Source organism: Abramis brama, assembly GCF_963993115.1.
Source record: "Abramis brama genome assembly, chromosome: 8".
NCBI classification, from domain to species: domain Eukaryota; kingdom Metazoa; phylum Chordata; class Actinopteri; order Cypriniformes; family Leuciscidae; genus Abramis; species Abramis brama.
In genome coordinates, this window is record NC_139970.1 from 10,325,282 (window position 1) to 10,339,231 (window position 13,950).

General features: G+C 37.8%; 1 protein-coding gene across 2 annotated transcripts in view; it reads left to right on the forward strand.

Annotated features, from left to right (window-relative positions):
* pde11a (phosphodiesterase 11a) overlaps positions 1-13,950 on the forward strand; it is a 95,494-nt gene that overhangs the window by 56,197 nt on the left and 25,347 nt on the right. For both annotated transcript variants that reach the window (XM_084123381.1, XM_084123382.1), the window contains exons 8-11: positions 7,467-7,534; positions 8,088-8,180; positions 10,749-10,799; positions 12,836-12,982. In XM_084123381.1, coding sequence (XP_083979507.1) covers positions 7,467-7,534; positions 8,088-8,180; positions 10,749-10,799; positions 12,836-12,982 — 359 coding nt within the window. The remainder of the gene's footprint in view (positions 1-7,466; positions 7,535-8,087; positions 8,181-10,748; positions 10,800-12,835; positions 12,983-13,950) is intronic.

Consider the following 13,950-nt stretch of genomic DNA (forward strand, 5'->3'; position numbering starts at 1 on the left):
TGTGGGAAGTTTCTGCCAGGGACCAAAAGTCATTATGAGCACAAACAGCCAGTAGAAGCAGGAGTCAAGGATGTCTTCATTCAAAAGATTCTTCTCTTGCTTTCTTCATCTCTGCCGTAGTTTCAGAACCAGTTTTCCTTTTTCTCAAATTGTGTTTGAAGCAAGTGTGAGAAATTTCAGCACTATGAGGAGAGAAATCATCTACATCTCTGGTCTGTGAAACTTCACTGTCCACAAAGGAAATATTTTATATCTATATACTGTATATACTGTATTCTTTTTAAAATCCTTGGATATGTTCAGAATAGCATTCAGGATACTACTATTTTTATAGTATGCAGTTGTGGCAAAGCTTAAACTTGTTGTGGTGGGTATGAAGGAGACAGGGGTCAGATAATGGCTGTGCAGCTCACGTAATGTATTCATTCACTTCATTTAAGCAAACAAAAATATAGCATGAGGGCTCAGCAGCAGCTCAGATTTCTGCACACAAAGCTCTTCTTTAACACGGTTTCCACGTGCACAGCTCACTCCCAAGGCAGCCGCTTCTCTGCACTCACGCTGCTCCTTATCACCCATCTCTCGAATCACTGCAAAGTGCAAACATTTAGTTCTCATTAACCAGAGGCATTTACCTTACCATTCAATTCCCCCGCACTTGCTCTCCACCTGCAGCAGCTGTCAAACCATGTCCCCTCCTCCTCCACAGCAGTGTATGCTGTGTATATTCCACATACCCCCACTGACCAACTCATGCCGGGAAGTCTGCGACAGCTATATGCAGCCCTGGCCTGTGGACCACCTGGAGGTCAAATGGTTGCAAAGCCAGATACCAACGGGTGATCCGTGCGTTGGCATCCTTCATGCGGTGGAGCCATTGGATCAGGGCATTGTCCGAACAGAAAGTGAAAGCCCATCCCAACAGGTAGTAATGGAGAGTGAGGACCGCCTACTTGATGGCCAGCCATTCCTTCTCGATTGTGCTGTATTTAGTCTCTCTTTTATCGAGAGCTTAAGACTAATATACAGCAGGGGGCGCTCCTCCCCCTCCACCACTTTGGACAAAATGGCTCCCAGCCCCCCGTCCGATGCATCCGCCTGCAAGACAAAAGGGAGAGCAAAATTAGGGGAATGCAATACTGGTCCGCCACATAGTGCAGCCTTCACTTGGGTAAAAGCCTGTTGACACTGCTCCGTCCGTCGGGTCTGAAGCTTTCTTTTTAGTAAGATCAGTCAGGGGGCTGATGACGTCCGAATAGTTAGGTATAAACTGCCTGAAATAGCCAACCAGCCCCAAAAACGTTCTCACTCCTATTTTGGTGTGGTTTTGTCAATTTGGGGCCACACCTGCCCGTGACCCAAGTGGAACCCCAGATACCATACTTCCACCCTTCCAGCTGCACACTTGTTCGGGTTTGCTGTGAGCCCTGCTGCGTGCAGCGACCTCAGGACCGCTCTTAGGCGTTGCACATGCCGCTGCCAATCATTACTGTATATTATTATATAATCAAGGTATGTGGCGGCATGCGCTTGGTGCGGCCGTAAGAGCCCTGAACAACCCGAACAGAAGCGTAACAAATTGGTGTTAACCGAACGGGTGGAAAAAGCCGTTTTCTCTCAAGACCTTTCCGTCAAGGCGATTTGCCAATACCCTTTCTTCAAATTCAGTGTTGAGTCAGATTGAGCAGTGCCTAACCGGTCGAGCAATTCATCAACTAGTGGCATGGGATAACCATCAAACTTGGAGACCACAGAATCAACACAGAATCTGGTCGAGTCGTCCGTCTTAGACACTAAAACTATCGGGCTGGACCATTCACTGTGTGACTCTGCTATTACACCCATTTCGAGCATCACCTCTAATTCGACCCTCACAATTTTCTTTTTGTATTCTGGAAATCTATAGGGTCGGGAACGCACCACGACTCCTGAATATGTTTCAGTGTGGTGTTCTATGAGATTTGTGCGGCCGGGAAGAGGTGACAACACATCTGCGAACTCATGCTGTACTTAATCTCGGCCAGTTGGCACGGCGGGAGGTGCTCTCCACAAGGGAACGGATTGAATGCGTTCGGTTTTAAATTCACCTCCAGCCCAAGCTCCTCGCATTCTTTTGTGATTCGTGATCTGTTCGGTCGCACAACCTCATAGTCAACATCTCTGTCTCACCATGTTACCATAAAGGGTCCCTATAGTTCGTAAAGCTCATCGAGTGTTCGTGACATGAATGTTGTGCCTTTGTTGTTGAGAATGGTGCCTTTCGGTATTCCCACCCGGGAGGTAACTCGGAAGAGGGCATCCGCTACACTCCTTGCAGAGATGTTACGGAGTGGTATCGAGTTGCATTGTCCACGATGACTTATGCAAAGCGATGCCTTCGTGCTGACTGATCTAATGGCATGACGAAGTCAATGCCAATTCTTTCGAAGGGGACCTTGATTATGGACAGAGAGTGCAATGTCACTTTTAGGACGGCCGGAGCGCTCACTAACTGACATTTGGGACAAGCCGAACATCTCAACCACCGGCGAACATCTCCACGAATGCCCAGCCAATAGAAACAGGCCATGAGTCGGTTAAGTGTGTTGTTATATCCTAAATGCCTAAAATCCTAAATAGTAGAAATGGGAGCACTGCAAAAACTCAAAATCTTGCCAAGTATATTTTTCTAATTACTAGTCAAAATATCTCATCACACTTAATATAAGACAAAATCACCTAAAGACCAAGATTTAAGTGAGATAAAGGAGCTTGTTTTTAGACAGTGCATCTTAAATATCTTGTTAAGTGAATCTGTCTTGAAAATATCTTGTTTTGAGTCATATCTCAGATGAAACAAGCTTTTTTGACATGTCATAAGGTTTTTAAGCTGCTGTGTTATTTGTAAAAGATGAATCGTCTTATTTCAAGAAATAGACTTGACTTGAATTGAGACAACAAATCTGCTTTATTGAAAACTGTAGGTCAACATGCCAAACTCACAACTCACAATGCAGAGTACAGTGAGTACGTATAATATTTACATATAGACAGCAAAAAAACAATTTATTTACGTATAAACTTTACCGACGTACAAATATGTACATATTCCTATTTAACTTAAAATCGTGGCATTAATGTTTTTACTCTATTGCATTCAATTGTCTTATTAATTTAATTTTCAGTCACATTTATTAATACAGTTTAACGTTACTCATAAATAATAACATTTCGCTCTGTTCGTGCTTCTGCTGCAAACTCGTTTTGGAGGATTAGTAGACTCATCCCGCCGATGGTTTACCCACCTAAGTTGTTTGGTGTGCAGGGGAAAACCCCCTTACGATACTTTGCCGCTGGTGCCCACCAATTGCCAACGTTGGTAAGACTGAGCGTGCTGTCTGGGTACGTGTTAAACAAGAATACACTCTAAAACCTTAAAAATACCTTCTTTAATCGTTTAACCATTTTGTAATATTTGGTTTATTTACCGTGAGACACAAGAAAACACAACATAAATTCACAAAAGACATCAATTTTATTTGATTGGTGTAATCCAAATCTTTAGAATCCAATTGTTTGCAAGAAACAGATCCAAATTCAGCCCTTTATCCAGCGATCTTCATCATTTCTCTCAGCAGAGACAGTAAACGTCAAATCCCGGAGATACATTACAAAAAAAGAATACACCAATAAATATATTAGAAATCAAATTTCGTGCTCGGTTCCACCTGCTGCAAAGTTTTTTTGGTATTCAACCATGGGTGATTTAAATTGGGAAAAGGCAAATACTACTATTTATAAATACTGTATTAATAATAAAATAAAAGAAGTTTCATTTAAAATTTTACATCAAATTTATCCTGTAAAAAATTATCCCGTTAAGAAGATTTAAAATAAACATAGAAGAGTCTTGTGTTTTTTGGAGACTATTTTTCATTTATTTTATCACTGTATGTACACCAAAAAAAAATTGGTCTGATTTGGAAGAATATATAATCACAAAATTGAATGTAAACATCAGAATCAATATTTTTGATGTCATGTTATATTTTGATTTATGTGGTTTGTCCAAAAAATTAATTTTTGTTATTCAACTGTTTATTATCCTTGGAAAATACCTTATTCACAGATGTAAATTGTCTAATTCACAACCTTGTTTTAAGGTATTTCATCTGGACTTTAAATCATATTACAAAACAATAGAAAACATGCAAAATATGAAGACTACAAAAACATTTCATCTCCTGAAGGATCTGCATAATTTTTTATTTTCCCCTTCTATATATTAATTAATATGTTATTATCCTCTGGTGGGTACATACTGTACATTTCATTTTGTTGAGCAGGTTGCACAGTATTTAGTGTTCTCTGTACCTATTGTCCTGTGTATTGCTCATAATAAAGTTCGTTAAAAAAAAAAAAAAAAAAAAGTCCAATCCCGGCATCCCGCGCTCGATTGAATTCAAATTCAAAAATTGCGCCCGAAGCGTTACGACATGTTTTACGGCAGCGATATCAAACGCTCATTGGCTCTCGCATGCTTCGTCACAGATTGCGACATGCCGTGTTTAAGTTTGTGTACATTTGAAACGGAGAAGCGCGCGCGCCTTCACAGAGCGAACAGTGAACCGAGACCGGATTAACATTTTCATTGATTAAGAATTTAAATTCTGCTCTGTAACGTTACCTCATACACAACTATTACATACTGCCAGAGAGGACTGCGACACATCGTCATGTGAACGACTTTTGGTACCGGTTTTGAAATTTTCTCACTAAATAAATTATTGTGATTAACGTTAAACGTGTAACGTTATGTCTGTTTTCTTTCTTTATAATTGTAGCCTAACCTTACGTAGTTATAAGAAATGGTTAGGTTTAGGGGTAGGATTAGTGGCTCAAACTACTATTTAATGCTATATTGTTAATAAAACTGCCATTTCCCTACACATATGTCCATTACGTTTTATCCTTTTAATATTGTCTATAAAATGGCTATGTTTAGGTGTGGGAGTAGGGTTAAAGGAGAAGTTCACTTTTAAAATGAAAATTCTGTCATCATATACTCACCCTCATGTTGTTTCAAACCTGTATGAATTTCTTTCTTCTGCTGAACAGAAAAGAAGATATTTAGAAGAATATCAGTAACCAGACAGTTTTTGGGTCCCATTGACTTCCATAGTAGGAAAAAAATATACTATGGAAGTCAATGGGACCCAAAAACTGTCTGGTTACTGGGCAATTCCGCGCAAAAATGTCACATCCATAACGCCAACTAAATACAATGGCATTGTGTTGGCGTTATGGATGTGACAGTTTTGCGTGGAATTGCCCTACTGATAATCTTCTAAATATCTTCTTTTCTGTTCAGCAGAAGAAATAAATTCATACAGGTTTGAAACAACATGAGGGTGAGTATATGATGACAGAATTTTCATTTTAAAAGTGAACTTCTCCTTTAAGGGATCTTACATTTATACTCTATAAAATGTTCTACTATGTTTTCATATTGCAGTTCCATAAATACTGTGAGCCAAAATGTTGAGATTTAGTGAGAAAATGAAGCTGTTTCCCTTTTATGCAGTCCTCTGGGACTTTTTGCTGTTTAAATAATAATAAAAAGGTTAAATGCAAGTCTATTTTTCACTTTTTCTGTCTAGTAAACAGTAGTTAATGTCTTGAATCTAGTAGGTAAAATGTCTTGAATCTAGAACAGCATTACTTTTGTTGAGCTTACAATAAGTTAAATACACTTAAGATGATGTCAGGTTGGTAAATTATGGCTTATTATGGTAAAAGAGGACTGCCTAATATGAGTCAATAATGCTAACTTCAAGACATTTTGTCTCAAAAATGCCAGTTTCCAATCTTATTTCAAGTTGGTGGTGACTTAAATCTAGAACAGCGTAACAATTATAGAACTAAAAATTAGTTAAATACACTTGAAACAAACAGGATGACCAAAAAAAAAAATGCTACTTTTGAGGGGAAAATACTATTTTTGAGCATGACAAGCTTATTATGAGACACAAAACATCACAATACTAGTAAAATATAGCTAAAAATGAGTTGTCCCAGCTAATTTCAAGATCACTCATATCTTGTAAGGCTTAAATATAATGTCTTATTTCAAGAAATCTTACCAAGAGAATTTTCACTTGTTCCATTGGCAGATTTTTTTGCTTATTACAAGCAAAAATATCTTGTATTAATTTTTTTTTGCTTATTTTTGGAGTGGCCTTTTTTCCAGTGAGGAGAAGACTCTGGTGCTGTTCCGGCGAAAAAACCTAAATATACATGTAAATTTAACAACAGCTGGACAGAAGAATTTAATTTCATATCTCAAAGCCATATCGACAACACCCACGCCTTTTGCAAAGTGTGTCGCACTGATTTTAAAATCGGACACGGACAACGGTGGGAAAAATGACTTTACTCAGCACATTAAATCACAATGGCACAATCGCGCAGTACATGTTACATTACACACACCAGCACCATAGTGTTTAACTGCTGTGCAGTGCTTCTGTTTATGTGATAAAAGTTGTAATCATTTATTTAATGTGTTTTTATTTAATTTATTTAATAAATATTGACAGGTATGTTGTGTGTGTGTAAAATACATATAATATTTAATACAATACAATTCCATACCCACTGAACGAGATTCTACTACACAAACAAGCAAACAACATTTGGCTGAAACTTCTATGTAGAATACATAGAATAATATTTTTTTTTTATGGTTTTACATTGCTAAAAACAATTCTTAATTTCTTTCATGCAAAATAAGCATTTTTATGATATGAGATGATAACTAGGCACCTCTCACTGTATCACATGCATGTAAAGAAGTCATGTGACAACACATTTAGTGTTTGGAACATTTCTCATTGCCTAATGCTTACAGTTTCACTGTTTTTAAAATATTACTCAGTATATACTATGCAGATGCACTGAGCGAGAGGTATTCCAAAACATCCAAAATCAGCTTAGAGATGAATTAAATACACAGTATAACTCCTGATGATGACTGGACACCACTTGTGGTTTTAGATTACTTAATGTTTTTATTGTGTTTATACATTTCAGTGGGCTTTCAGGCGAACAGGCTTCTCCATGTGATATAAATGTTGTAATTATGAGCAGTGTTATGGTAGAGCCTGCAATGCAAGCTCTACATTTATGATTGACTATAATGAGACGGCGAGGATGGGGGGAGGCGTTAGGTGTGTGAACAGGGGGAGGGTTTGCACTTAAAGGAACAATCATTCTAATTGCATACTAAAACACAGCACACTGTTTAATTATCCATGTAGAGACAGAGAGAGAGGGAGAGATTAGAAGTGCGGCAAGGAAGAGATTCCTGACTCCTGCACTGAAATACAGATTGAAACCTTCATCTGCAATGCATTACTGTGCTTTAAAGAACCTCATATGGGTCGTAAAAACAGCATGCAATCTGACTGTCTTCATGTGTGTTGCAGGTGTGGCTCAGGTCTTGAACAGGTTGGATGGGAAACCGTTTGATGATTTAGATCAGAGGCTGTTTGAGGTATGATATGAATCATCTGTGAGAGATCCTTATGAATGCGTAGCTAGCTGTCCTTCAAACATGAGTTCATTTGGAGCATACACAAAAGTCATAATTCTCTCAAATCGCTCTGAGACCCTTGCAGTGAAATGAAAGATCGTAAAAACAGTATGTATTTGAGTGCATGTGATCAGTGTTTTATGTGAGGCACCATGTAAACTCAAACTAATTGCCCCACGGGGATAAATAAAGCTCTAAACTAAAAAGATGTTCGCTGCAGCTCATGTACCCCTCCACCTAATGTAATAGTAAAATGCATATTATATATTACAATAATATAGATGATCCATATAATATACAGGTGTATGTGTAATATAACTTCATAAATTGATCCCCAGCATCAGTAAAGCATTTGTATTACATATTGTTTTGTTATTATAACTTAAATCGTAACTATAATAACTCTGATTCACACAAACACTCCTGATACAAAGTTTTAGAAACCACTTTCAGATGTTTAAATTGGTTGTTGAGGACTTGCGTGTGACTTCACGTTCTCTTTTTCTCTCTTTAGGCATTTGTGATATTCTGTGGACTGGGAATCAATAACACCATTATGTATGACCAAGTGAAGAAGTCCTGGGCCAAACAGTCTGTCGCTTTGGATGTATGTCTCCAAAACACACATCGATACACACTTAACTGTGATTGGTAGGATTTTTCTAAAGTGGTGGCAGATTAGTTGGAACATTTGTAATTGGTGGGTTGTTAGATTAGAAACATATGACTAGTGAGGATGATTCAACACAAGCAAAGATGTGAGCGTGTGATTGGTGGAATATCAGTTCCTGTTAGAGGCGGAGCTTAAGGAGGAGTGGGAGGAGCTGTGTTCACTCATGACTCAGAGAAGGTTTGACACTCAAGCACCTCACACTGCAGTCGTCTCTAAGTGATCGTATCATGGAAAACTGGATTTTCCTTGCTGTTTTGAAATAAGAGTCTAACAAACTATGTTAGTTTCCAGTTTATTCAGAACATTTATTGAAACTTATCTGTTTTTATAATTGTGATGTCACACTCAAAAACAGCCTGTTCAGTGAGAGGGCAGAAAATTATCCATTCAAACCAAATTATCACTGTGTTGCTTCAAGAAACCTTCACTGACGTATAAGCTGACTTAAAATGCTATAAAAGAGCAGAATATAATCGAACAATGAAACAGTGGGACACAGAGGAATAAATCCACACCTTCAAAACTTCAATCGACCGACTTCAATCGAACAAAACGATCGTCTGGAAACAGATGATGGTGTGTTTACAGTCAAAACACTCATCTGGTCTAAAGGGTTTTTATTATTAATATTCTCAGAAAGTCGTGATAGTCTGTATGTATGAGTGTATGTGTGAGCGTGAGCGTGAGCGTGTGTGTGTGTGTGTGTGAGAGTGTGTGTGTGTGAGAGTGTGTGTGCGCGTTTGTGTGTGGTGTGTGTGTGTGTGTGTATGAGTGAGTGTGTGTATGAGTGAGTGTGTGTCTGAGTGAGTGTGTGTCTGAGTGTGTGTGTGTGTGTGTGTGTGTGTGTGTGTGTGTGTGTGTGTGTGTGTTTTAATATGTGTCTTTTAAGTTAATAAGGTCCTATTAGTTGGTTAATGCATTAACTAACATTATCTAACAATGAACAATATATTTGTTAAAGTATTTATTTAAATTTGTTAATGTTATTTAATAATAATGAAACTCAAATAAACAAAATGAAGTCATTTTTCCCTGTTCGAGAAGCCATGTCACTCAGACACACTATGGGCCCTATCTTGCACCCAGCGCAATTGACTTTGTACACCGACGCATGTATCATTCCTATTTTGCACCCGCGCACAGCGGACTTTTCCCTCCACAGACGCATGTCGGTTAACTAGGGAATACACTTGCGCTCCCGGGGGCGGTTCAGCGCAACGAGGAGGCGTGTTCCGGCGCAAACGTTCCTTGATGCTATTTTGCAGGTTTAGAAAACAAATCCGCCACAGACCAGGAGAAAACTAGTCTAAAGTCAGTGGCGCGTTGCGCATGTTATTCATATGCTATTTTAAGGGCGCATGCTTGGCCATAATCAATGTAGCGTGTGCACAACGCACATACACTTTGATTCTTTCATCTACACAGAAGCAGCAGTTCTCATTTTTGCAAATCATACATTATTACAATAGATAGATAGATAGATAGATAGATAGATAGTTTATTATAAAAGCATACATCTAGCTTACACATTTACCCAAATTATTATACGCCTGTTTAACCGAAGCTAATTTGGGTGTGTTTCTCCATCCCCAATGTCACTTCTCTGTGTTTTACGGCCCTGATGAGAACGTCGGTCTCCTCAGCTGTGAACCGCTCCTGGCGTGCGCCTGGCAAATCCGCCGTTATAATAGCAATCCGCTATGGAAAAAGCGCGCCTGCTCTTAAAGGGAATGTGAGATGACGCTCTGATTGGTTTATTTCACGTTACGCCCAAACCACACCTATGAATAATGAAGCTACTTCAGACCAACCCATTTTAGATTTGCGTTTAGCGCAAGAGTCATTTATCCCGCCGGTATAATAGCAACAGCGCCTTCATTTCACGCATTAACACACATACACACACACACCCCCTTTAAAGGCAAACAGGAAGACATAGTGACATCTTTCCTCACGACACCACAACCACAGAGCAATGAATGTGAAAATGAAGCAGCGGAAGTGAGGACGCTGTGTTTATTAGCCTTGTAACTACATTACAGCCTGAGCAGGGAGTGTGTGTGTGAGCATTAATTATCTTCTCCAAGCTCTTCTCATTCTCCAGAGGAATGCAGGCGTGGTGTCTGTGATAAATATGACCGTATTCATAAGGATTCCAGATTGTCAGTATATTAATTTGTAATAGATCATCAACAGTCTATAGCGGAGCTGAAATTAATTTTGCATGACCTGTAAACTTTTGAGAATCAGACTGTCAGTATGTTATGAATGGATGTTAAAATCATTGCGCTCACATGACTCTCAGCAGCCAATCAGAGCGAGCGATGCAGCAGTGAATTGTTGTAGTGTCAGGGTTAATGCAATTCAACTGTCTATATGATCTCTGGGATGTTTTTTATCTTGTCATGTATACATCATAAACATAAAATATAGAAATGCATAAAATATGAACCTTTGATGATTGATTGTGTGTGTGTGTGTGTGTGTGTGTGTTTTCCATAGGTGCTGTCATATCATGCCACATGCTCTAAGACTGAGGTGGATAAGTTTAAGGTAAACATTAATGCATCAAACAGATTGTATTTTATAGACCGTCTGACATTTCAGGAGCTTATCAATATTGAAAAACTTGATTTGTGATATATTAGCCTCAGTCTATCAGTCTGTATTGTTTATGCAGTATGTATAATTCAGAACAACGCTATTCAATACCTCATCAGAGTTTGTGAATTATTGATATAGTCTCTGGAGTTTATGAAATGCCTCATTTATAATGTGCTAATTTCCTGGTGAAATGTACATTTTTTGTCATGTGTTAACTGGATTTTGCCAGGAGCTCTTATATCACTTCATTAACAAGTACCAGCTTGTTTCCAAGAGTGAATGAGGAATTTATTGCTTAAAGCCAAATCCAGGAATATTATAGACTATTTAACACAATTAACGCAGCATCAGGTTTTTTTTTCTGACATCCCTTGACGTTATATTATATGATCAAGCTGTCCTTCATTCAAATGCTTTTAAACCTTTAAAAGCGCGATAAGACACAACAGAGAACTCAAATTTCAACTCAAAATAACTCACTGCTCTTTACAGAATAGCCTATTAAATGTTAAAAATGATCGATTTCAATTATAATATCAAGCGTAGCTTCAGTTCTGGCAGCTCACGTTAGTCAATCTCGCATCAGCTGACTCTCAGCTGATCCACGTCTACCTATAGGGATACGACGCCTATCACTGTATTCATACCGTATATAAGCTCCTCCAGTATTATCAGCAGCACTCGTGTTTCTCAGGAGCGAATTACCCTCCTCCATCCCCAGCTCCTCCTCTCGTCAGTCAGGATTTGGCCTTCTGATTCCCCTTTGAATCATAATCAATTCTCGAATTATGTTGTACATTAAAATATTGACATTAATGATATCTGCAACACATTCATGTTGGTTCTGTTCTGTTTACGCTAAGGGGGATTATTGTTGCTCTCCCTGCTGTTATCCATGCTAGGCTGCCCAGAACAGAACCATACCGCCAATCCAAAATATATGCTAATGGTCAATCGTACTGACGATAGTGGTCCTGACAGAAGTAGTGTTAAAGATTTATAATTAATACACATTTCATTCCCAGAAATCGAGAAAAATCATAGTAGTAAAAAATCATAGTACTTAGTAAAATTATACTGTTTTTATATTGTTTCTAGAGATTTAATGTGAAATTATTACAATATAAATATAAATAATAATAATAATAAAAATATAATATAATATACAAAAATACAAATAACAATATAACAAAATAAAAGCTAAAAAAAATAAAAGCTAAAAGTAAAAGTTACTTTTGATTTTCCTCTCCTAAAACAGTAAATAGTAATAAATACCACCACGATTTTTTACACACACACACACACACGCACACACACACACATACACACACACACACACACATATTGAGATGTGTAATAGTAACAGCTACAGTATATTAAAACTATACTAAATACTACTATATTAAAAGTATTTTCATGATGCAAATTTTAGATTTTAAAGTTTAGTGCTCATTAGCTTTAGTAGTAGAGTAGCTCAGACATTCTGCTAAACATTTCCTTTTGTGCTTGATGTAATAATAAACAATATGGGGTTTAAATATATATGTGGTTGAGTAAATGGCAGCATAATTTTACATAAACTATTGAGCAAAACATAGTTTGATATGGATTGTCTCTATAATAGTACATTTATTTTGGGAAAAAATGTCCAGTGCAGTTCAAAATATCATGTCGGATGTTCAGTCTCTTCTTCTCAATCTTCTTTATGGGTGTAGAGTATGAAGAATTATATTAGTAAATATCCACAATTATAATGTGTTAATGACGTCACAACTCCTGCCAGCAGTCCCTCATTAGATCTGTGAATGTGTGTGTGAATCTATCGTAGTGTCTCATTATCACTGTGAGCTTCACACACGAATTACAGAAAACCCTGACGCTAGTTTCGTTCCGTTCACAAAGCATCTGCTTCAAAGCATGCAGGAGCAAACTCTTTTCTGCGTACTACACACACACACACTCTCTCTCTATTGTTCTTTCCTCAGGCAGCGAACATCCCTCTAGTGTGTGAGCTGGGCATTGATAAACTATGGTTTGATGACTTCTCTCTGGATGTGGACGCTATGGTCACTGCAGCTCTCAGGATGTTTATGGAGCTGGGAATGGTGCAGAAATTCAAAATAGACTATGAGGTACACACACGTTTGCATTTCTTTACTCAGCAGTATCACACACACACAAGAGTGCTGTTGTACTGAATATCCGCAAGACCGTGAGCCTACTGTACAGTGATCTACTAAAGTAAAATAGAATAAAGCTCATTATTAAGCAACAAAATTTGGCCAGTTTTTTCAAAAGTGCTAATAGTTACTGTAAACATGTTGATATGCTGTATAGCAGCACTCTCGGCCAATCAGATTAGAGGACAGTATTCTGTTGTACAAAACGCCTCTTTATTTTGTATTTTACAGTTTTTGCCCATTGCTTACACACTTTTTGCAGAATTTGGCTCATTATGTCAAAACTCTACACACAAGCCAATCAGACATAGCACTTGGAGATTAACAACTCACATCTATGCCAAAACAAAACACTGCAATCAAAACTTAACACTCCTTTCTAAACATGAAATTCTTGCAACAAAACCATACACACAAGCACCATTTGAATTACGCTTTCATATCGCCAGCAACACACTGATGGGCTTTATATAAAACACTGCAGTCTTTGCGTTTCTATTTTTATTGTCATTTTCTCAGACTCAGTCTTCTGTAAAACTCAATAGTAGAATTTCTGCAGTAATCAAACAAGAGTTTTTACAAAAAACAAACATTCTTACAGAAATAAAGAAAAATAGAATCACAAATCATCAAATTTAGCAAAAAAAAAAAGTAAAAAAAAGTAAAAAAAACAAAACAATTACTGGATAAATTGCTATTTGGGGAAAAAAAGACTTGTTTGGTGTGTGTTATGGATCCCGCCTTCGGTTGGGATTTGGCCACTAGACCTCGTCCAACCATTCTGTAGAAAATGCCACCACAAGATGTCATTGGTTAGGTTATTTTTCACATACTGTACTTTCAAACAGTACTGTAACATCACAATGGTATTCCTTTACATATACTTCACAGCACTACCCATTTTTGTATAGTACAGTTAC